We start from the raw sequence: 8,192 nt of genomic DNA on the forward strand, positions 1-8,192 counted from the left end.
CCACACACACACACGCAGGGCACCTCACACACAACCTGCAACACCCCCACACGCAGCCTGCAAACCTGCACACGCACACAGAGCACATTAGTCTGCAAAGCCACACATGCACATGCACGCGCACACACACGCGCACACACACACACACACACACACGCAGTGTGCAAACAGCCTTCACACACACACCCCCGAACACACACACAGGGCAAAAACAGTCTGCGAACCCGCATACGCACACGCACAGACACACATCCATGCTCTCCAAACCTGCACACATCACACAAACACACAGTGTGCRCCAAGGCAGCCTGCAACCACCCTGCACATGCATGCACCCCCCCACAAACATAGCCTGTGAACCACACACACAGTGTGCAAACWCATACAGCACACGCACCGTGCACACAAACGCAGTCTGCAACCCTGCAGAGCGTGCACAGACACACATGCACACACACAGCGCATGCAAACAGTCGCAAGCCTGCACCTGCACTGTGCACACGCATGTAGCCTGCAAACCCACAAACCAGCACACACGGAGTGTGCAAACAGATTGCACCCACCCTGCACACACACTCACACACACACACACACACACGCTCTATCCTGCAAATGCAGCGCCCCTGTGCACTCTTTAGTCCGGTCCCAAACACCTGACTGCAGCCCCAGTGCTTCGCAGGATGGACAGACAGACACAGGGACATGGGGACACACACACACACACACACAGACACACACAGACACACACACACACACACGCCACAGGCTACCTACAGCCCCGTCTCCACACTGCTGCGCAGCACACGCCTCGGCTCCCTCCGCTCGCCCCAAGCCCGGCAAGGACACGGGCAGGGGACGAGGCGCTGCCCAGGGTCTGCCGGGGACGGACGGGTCTCGCCCAGGAGCCCGCGGCCCCGCCGGGGCACGGTGCAGGTGAGGCTGGTTTCCTCCGCCGCCGGGGCGGGCTCAGCGCGCCCAGCCTTGTCCCTCTCTCCCTGCCCAGGTGGCCCCTGGTCGGCGAGCCCGGCGGACGGCAGTGGATGAGCGCTCGGCCCTGGCCTAGCCGCACTCGCGCACCGGCAGCATGGACTTCGTCATGAAGCAGGCGCTGGGCGGTGAGTGCGAGCCCGCGCGCCCGCGGCCGCCCCCGCTGCGGTTCGCCCCTCCCGGCAGCGGGGCCGTGGCACGGCGCCGGCGGGGAGCACGGCCCAGAAGGAGAGCCGTGCTCGGCAGAGAGGAGCGGCTGCCGGGGCCCCCGCGGGCTTCCCGGCTCCGAGCTCCAGCAGCGCCTGGCTGGGGAATCCCGGGTTTCCTGTGCTGAGTGGGATTCCCCGGCGGGTCCCCTGGGTGCCAGCTCCAAAGGAGCTGCCGGCATCTCCCCCAGCTGACGCTGAACTAGGGCAGTGCAGGCAGCCCGTGGCTCCGGCGCCTCCGCAGCCGGGCTGCCGCTGGCTCCGGCACGCGCAGCACCCGGGGACGATGCAGGGCGGCCGCGCGCCCTCCCGGCTGCTGCACRCGGGGGCTTTGGCTGCAGCTCCGGGCTGCAGCATCCTCAGGCCCCGGCTGATCGGCCTCTGCTGTGCAGGGGCCACCAAGGATATGGGGAAGATGCTGGGGGGCGAGGAGGAGAAGGACCCCGACGCGCAGAAGAAAGAGGAGGAGAGGCAGGAAGCGCTGCGCCAGCAGGAGGAGGAGCGGAAAGCCAAGCACGCCCGCATGGAGGCCGAGCGGGAGAAGGTCCGGCAGCAGATCCGCGACAAGGTGGGCCCACAGCACCCACGCACCCAYCCCCGCTCGCGGCACCCGACTCTGGCCGGGAGGGGGCCGGGACCGGGAGCTGGCATGGCTGGGACTGGCTAGCTGGGGAGGCCGGTGGCCTGAGGCAGCAGTGATGGGCTCGGGGTGCGGCACAGGCAGTGCCCACTGCCTGCCCTGCTGAGGGCCTGTGTCCTCGCAGTACGGGCTGAAGAAGAAGGAGGAAAAGGAGGCTGAGGAGAAAGCGGCGCTGGAGCAGCCATGTGAGGGCAGCCTGACGCGCCCCAAGAAGGCAATCCCGGCAGGCTGTGGGGACGAGGAGGAAGAGGAGGAAGAGAGTATCCTGGACACCGTGCTCAAGTACCTGCCCGGCCCGCTGCAGGATATGTTCAAGAAGTAACAGCACCGCCAACCCCGCCATGGGGTGCTGGGGCACGGGCGCCCTTCCCCCCCACCCGCCCCGATTCCTCCATCGTTTCCTCTGGCCCTAGTGGGGGGTCCCTGCACCCCCTCTGCACCACCCTCTCCTTGACCAGACCCCAAACGCACCCCCATCTCGTCCAGGCAGAGTCCCCCCAGCCGCGCTGTGCCAAAGGGGAGCGTCCCTGGCTGGACACGGCGAACCGGGACCAAATGCACTGACACAACCTCACAGCAGGCTGGGGGCACCCCAGACCCTGCGGTGGCTCCCCGCATCCCAGCCCCGTCCTTCTCCCTACACCGCCTCCACCCGCCCTCCCACACACCCCGGAGGGGGGGCGCCGGCAGGCCGCGGCGGCTCCGCTCGCCTGCCCGCGTCCCCAGCACTGCCACCCCCAGCCCCATCCTGCCCTGGGCCGCCCCCAAAGCACAAAGCCAGGCGCCCTGCAGGCCGCGGCGGCTCCGCTCGCCTGCCTGCGTCCCCAGCACTGCCACCCCCAGCCCCATCCTGCCCTGGGCCGCCCCCAAAGCACAAAGCCAGGCGCCCTGCCCGCAGCTCCCCAGCCCCYGCTCCCTGGGCACGGGGGTCCCCCAGGGCTGCCCGGTGTGTCCCAGCATCGGGGGGTTGGAGGGGACCCCCTCCCCGCATCTCTGGCCCCATAGTTAAAGCCATATCAGTTAGACTGCAATACTTCAGCACCGGGAGGAGCTGGCGCCGCGCTCCGCCAACCGTGTACAAAGGCGCGTGCGGGGCAGGGACCCCCCTGCCTCGTCCCCCCTGCCCTGTCCCCGCTGGCCCCACCGCTCGCTCGTCCGTGTCTCGGCCCCGCTGGCCCCTGTTCTCGCATTAGTGTCTCCGTGCCAGGGTGCGCCCCGTTGCTCCATGCGTCCTCGTGTTCGCTGCTCACGCCTCCACCCCGCGCCCCGCTGTCCCCGGGGCCCCCCGCAGCGCTGAGCCGAGCGCCCTGCGCTGCCCTGCCGGGGCCCCGGCCCGGGTGGGGGCCCCGCTCTGCCCCGTGCCCACGGGCTGCAATAAACCCAGCGCGGAGCCGAGGGCTGCCGAGCCGGTCCCCGGCTGCCTGCAGGCAGCCGACAGGCTGGGAGCACCCKGCTGCCTCCCCCAGACGCTGGACGCACGGTTCTCCCGGGCCTGGGAACGGACCCCCCGGGCAGGGTGGCCCGGGCACGTCCCCGCACCCCAACAGGGGGACACGGGGGGCACGCCATCGCCTCCGAACTGTCCCTCGCCCCACCGTGCTCCCTCGCCCCTGTGCTTCCTCCGCCACAGCCCCGCAGCCGCTCACCCTGGCCCTCCCCAGGAGGCGGGGGGCGGCGCGGGGCCCCGCAGACATGCCGTGACCATCCTGCTCGAACTAGTCTTTGACAAACTAATAAAATAAAGGGATTTGTACATTGCTCCGGCCTTCACTCAGCCATTGCTTCCCTGGGGCCCTGCACCATCTCCCAGACCTTGCAGCATCTCGGGCTGAGACCTGGCAGCTCATCACAGTGCTAGAGGCCACAGGCCACAGTGACAGCACCCAAGCCGGGCCCCATGGCYGGCCACAGGCAAGGGGCAAGGCCCCACGGGGCTCTTGGAGCTCTGCTGTTAACCCAGGTGCCTCCTGCACCCCCGTGTGCACCCCAGAGGAACCCTCGCTCGGGCTAGGGCAGGGTTGGGGACAAGGTCAAAGGCAGCTGGTTCTGGGGTGCCCCAGTACCAAAAGACCCATGGGTACAGCAAGGCAGCTTTTGCCCCTTCCCCACTGACCGTGGGGCTCCCCCCACAGAATGACTGGGGACACCTGTGGGGTAAAAGGACTCCTCTTTTTTTGAGGGGGTAGAAGATCCACAACCCCCTCAGCTCTGAAGATTTGTTCTGAACGGCCTCTGCTCTGACTGATTTGCCATCGTTTAACAGCAAAAAGCTCAGCTGTTACCCAGGCGGCATCAGCAGAGCAGTCACCTGGAAAAGTCTCTGTCAGAAGAAAATATTATGCTAGGAAATGATAGAGATCTTGCAGGCAAGGTCTCCATCGCAGCCGGGCTGCACCAGCACCTCCTCTCTGGTGCCCTGCTCCCCRGACCCAGCCTGCTGGGGCCAGACATAAGCCCTAGTGCTCACCATRGGGAGAGGGGCTGGGGGAGGCACTAGAGCACCCCCTCCCCACGGCATGCCAGCCCACAGCGGTCCCACGCGCTCCCTGTCGCCTCAGGCCAGCCAACCTGCTCTGGAAGGGCACAGGGGAGCAGAGCAGGGAGCGGAGCCAGGGCAGCGGCACCGCTCGTGCCCGGCTGCACCAGAGGCGACTGCCTGTGGCTGACAGCAGCCAGGCTCTGCTCGAGCCTGTGCCCTGTCCGGAGGGCACAGGGCAGCTAAGCCGCGGGATACTGCACCAGCCCAGCCCACGCTCAAGCCCTGGAGCACCCACGAGAGCTACGGGCTATCGAAGCCCCGTGGGAGCGGGCGATGTGCTCCCCGGGACAGCACAGCCTGCCCGGGCCTGGAGAGGGCACAGGATAGGGCTCTGCCCCACGGCACAGGGCTGGGGCACAGGTAAAGCGGGCATCTGCTAGCGGAACGGCAGCGCTGCTCGCGCCAGGCCACGCAGGACGCCGCGAGGCCCGGCAGAGCCAGAGCCGGGGGGTTCGTCCCGGTCCCCGTCCCCATCCCCGCACCCCCTCCCCAGTGTGGGGCGCAGCGCCCCCTGGTGGGGTCACAGCACCCGCCGAGCCGGGAGAGGGGCAGCCCGGGGGGACAAGGCGGACAGCCCGTCACCACAGACCCCTCTGCCACAGCCCTGCCGAGAGCTCCTCTCCGCGGAGCAAAGCCCGCCTGTGCGAAAGCACGGGGGCCGGGGACGGGGCAGGAGCTCACAGCAGCAGTCCAGCGGCCCTCCTCCTTCCCCACCGTCTGGCCACCCCACGTCAACAGACCTGCGCCCACGCGACAGCCACAGGCACCTTTGTTACACAAGGGAATTTATCAAAATTAGAAAAGCAACCACACATAAAAAAAGGTCATTCTCCCACCCTGCACCCCCTAGACAGCATCCTCCAACTCACAGCCCCATCACGTTGCCCTTCCGCTGCTCCAGTGCAGGAAGGTACAAGAGATGTCTGGAGGGGAAGGGGTAAGCTGCAGCTACAGTTAGCTGTGCTCCCAGAGCTGCCCTCGCCAGGGCGCCCCAGGGGAAGAGAGAAGGGGCTGGTCATGTAACCTATCCCTGCTAGGAAGTCTGACCACAGCAGCCTGCACTCAGCTGCCCTAGAGCTGAGCGCCAAGCCAGGAGAGGCCTCTCAGCAAGGGCCTTCGGTGACAGACCTTCTCTGGCCACTTGCCTTTGCAATGGGCCCTCCGCTCCCCTGAGACAGCGCCGGAGACTGCCCCGAGACCAGGAGGGGAGCTCTGCCAGCGTCCCCCACCATCCTCATCAGCACACGGGCACTTTTTACAAATGATCCTTAGAGCAGGATGCAGAGCTTGAGCCAAGGACCACCATACTGCCAAGCAGGTAAGGAAAGGACCGATCTCCTTCCCCTGTCCTACRTTAATTAAGCACTCTCCCATCCCCGACAGCAGGGAATTGTTGCCTCTCCTGGTGGTCTACCCCGCCGCCTGCTGCAGTTCCATTAGGAGTCGTTGGGCAGCCCGAAGAGCTTGACAGTGCCTGCCTCCCGGCTGCTGTCGTATTTGCCATCTTTGTCGTCACAGGCGAAGGCCAGCAGGGGCCTCTTCGGGTGCCAGGCCACTGTGAAGGTGGGGGACTCGCACTGCACCTCCCAAAGCTTCTCTCCTGCACAGAAGAGGGGCCACATCAGGCTGGAGAGCTTCTGGCCCTCCACTGCACACTGCCCCATAGCACATTCCAGAGCCAAGTACCCACCTCCTCCCTCCCGTGTGGGGCAGKGGAAGAATCAGTGCTGCTTCAGTGCTTTAATCACCCGAACACAAGACAGACACAGTATCTCTCTAAAACAGGCCAACTACACAGAGGCTCCCCCTCATGGCGCTCTGCTATGCCCAACTAAGCTCTTTGCAAGCAGACTCCTCCTCCCAGTGCCCTCCCAGCCCCACCAATGCTTTTCTGTCTGATTTCCTCCTTGCTGTTTCCCCAGTGAGGAACCATTACCTGTCTCCACTTCTGCAATGTCAATGAAGTGATCTTCCGATGCTGATGCCAGCATCTTCCCATCATGGCTAAAACTCAGCGTTCGCACAGGCCAGTCAAGCCTGCAACAGCAGCACCGAGCAGACAGTGAGCAATCTCCCCCAGGGTCATTGGAGAGGGGAAGAAAAAAGGATTAGGGCAGAACTACCTACCTCGAGAAGCACCTCACACACACCAACTCRTCCACATCCCAGAGACTGACTAGCGCATCAGCACTGCCTGTAGCAAAGTACTTCCCCATGGGATCAAACTTGATGCAGATGCAATTTGAAGGATGGGCGTTAATGGACTGAATGGGCTTCAGCTCTGGGTAGCTGTGGAGGTGAAGGGAAAGAGCAGGAAGAAGTGAAAGGAGCAGAGGGCTTGTCTACAAGCAGATGAGGCATAAGGTGTACTGGGATGGTGAGCAAAGCAAACTGGAAACCTTAAGTGCTAGATTAATGAGGCAAAGCATCTGGGTCACTCTCCAAGAAGCCCAGCCCAGAACTGAGGCAACCTCAGCTCCAGGCACTCTCAGTCCATCTCAGGTCTGAGAAATGCTGCGGTGCAGAACCTCAGCCCTGCAAGCAGCAGAGACTTGCAGAGTAACGCCTCCCTCAGCTCACAGGGATGCATCGAGGCAGCCAGTCCACCTACCCTTCCTGCCTGCTGCCACRGGCACCTACCTGAGGATATTGATGCAGCCATTCCCATTAGTGAGGAAAAACATGTTGTTATCATTGTTCCAGGAGATCTCATTCACCTCAAACTTGAACTGCTCTTCAGCTTTGGAACGATGCGTCTTGGCATCAATGAAGGTGACAACGTCATCCTTGTTCCCTACTGCAATGGTCTGCCCATCAGGGCTCCAGCAGATGTTTATGTTCTCCCCTAGAGAAAAGAAAGGGCAGTAGGTCCCATTTCCATACAGCAGCCCACAGGACCACAATGAGTTAAGCAGACAAGTGGCTCTTTTTCTCCTGACCCAAGCCCACAGTCTGCTCCACTAACTCTGAACTGCTCCCAAATCTGGGACAATCTGCTGTTCAACACACAAATCCCACTTAGTAGCTGGTTAACATATACACAGAGTTAATGAAAACTAAACTTAACAGAACCACAACTTCAAACTAATATGATTGCATTACTGCTCTTTCCAGTTCAATCAAGTTGTGACCACAGAAATGACCAAGTGATCTTCAAGATCCAGAAGCAACATCGGCCAAAAACAAACACATATGAACGAGTGTAAGAACRGGGTAAGTTGCAGCTATACCATCTTACAGTGCTGTTCCTAGACATATCAATTTGAAATTGGATCCTTCCTCAGCCAGAGATGGTATCTGTGTTAATCAGCCTATTAATTGCTTTCTGAATCCATGTAAGCTTTTAGTTCCACCACGGCTCTCTGTAAACATGCCCTTCCTTGCACCCACAGACTCCTGAGGCAAGTACACCACGACGTTTTAACAACCAGCATCATGTATCAGAGGTTTGTAAGACACCCTTGTGTTCCCTGCTGCTCCACGCGCCTGCCATCAGCAAAGATGCCCCAGATCCACCACCCGCAGGGAGGAGGCCGGAAAGCTCTGCCACGGCGCCGAGGTCCCGCCGGGGCCCACCTTTGGTGTTGACGGTGGCGATGCACTTGGTGGTGCGGACGTCCCAGATGCGGATGGTTTTGTCGCCGGACGCCGTGACGAAGAGGTCGGGGTTGCTGGGGTGCCAGCAGAGCTGATCCACGCTGTCCCCGTGGCCGCGGTAGTTGTTCTCCTTCACCTGGGGGCAGAGGGCGGCGGTGGGCCGCGGGGAGGAAGGGAGGCCGGCGCGGCGCGGCGCCGCGCTCCCGCCCCGCGGGCCGCCCCC

At 63.1% G+C, this 8,192-nt stretch overlaps 2 protein-coding genes across 2 annotated transcripts in view; one reads left to right on the forward strand and one right to left on the reverse strand.

Annotated features, from left to right (window-relative positions):
* The window catches only part of CPLX2 (complexin 2), a 9,108-nt gene extending 6,484 nt beyond the window's left edge, over positions 1-2,624 (forward strand). The window contains exons 2-4 of the mRNA XM_085317974.1: positions 1,004-1,115; positions 1,586-1,761; positions 1,958-2,624. Coding sequence (XP_085174100.1) covers positions 1,085-1,115; positions 1,586-1,761; positions 1,958-2,155 — 405 coding nt within the window. The 5' untranslated portion in view covers positions 1,004-1,084 and the 3' untranslated portion in view covers positions 2,156-2,624. The remainder of the gene's footprint in view (positions 1-1,003; positions 1,116-1,585; positions 1,762-1,957) is intronic.
* Positions 2,625-5,684: 3,060 nt separating this feature from the next.
* THOC3 (THO complex subunit 3) overlaps positions 5,685-8,192 on the reverse strand; it is a 3,546-nt gene continuing 1,038 nt past the window's right edge. Inside the window, exons 2-6 of the mRNA XM_085317829.1 lie at positions 7,949-8,177; positions 7,013-7,217; positions 6,500-6,661; positions 6,309-6,409; positions 5,685-5,972 (exon numbers count right to left, since the gene is read on the reverse strand). Coding sequence (XP_085173955.1) covers positions 5,809-5,972; positions 6,309-6,409; positions 6,500-6,661; positions 7,013-7,217; positions 7,949-8,177 — 861 coding nt within the window. The 3' untranslated portion in view covers positions 5,685-5,808. The remainder of the gene's footprint in view (positions 5,973-6,308; positions 6,410-6,499; positions 6,662-7,012; positions 7,218-7,948; positions 8,178-8,192) is intronic.

The sequence above is a fragment of the Rhea americana genome, unplaced genomic scaffold (assembly GCF_003343005.1).
Source record: "Rhea americana isolate MKP2758 unplaced genomic scaffold, rheAme1 scaffold_51, whole genome shotgun sequence".
Classification (NCBI taxonomy): Eukaryota; Metazoa; Chordata; class Aves; order Rheiformes; family Rheidae; genus Rhea; species Rhea americana.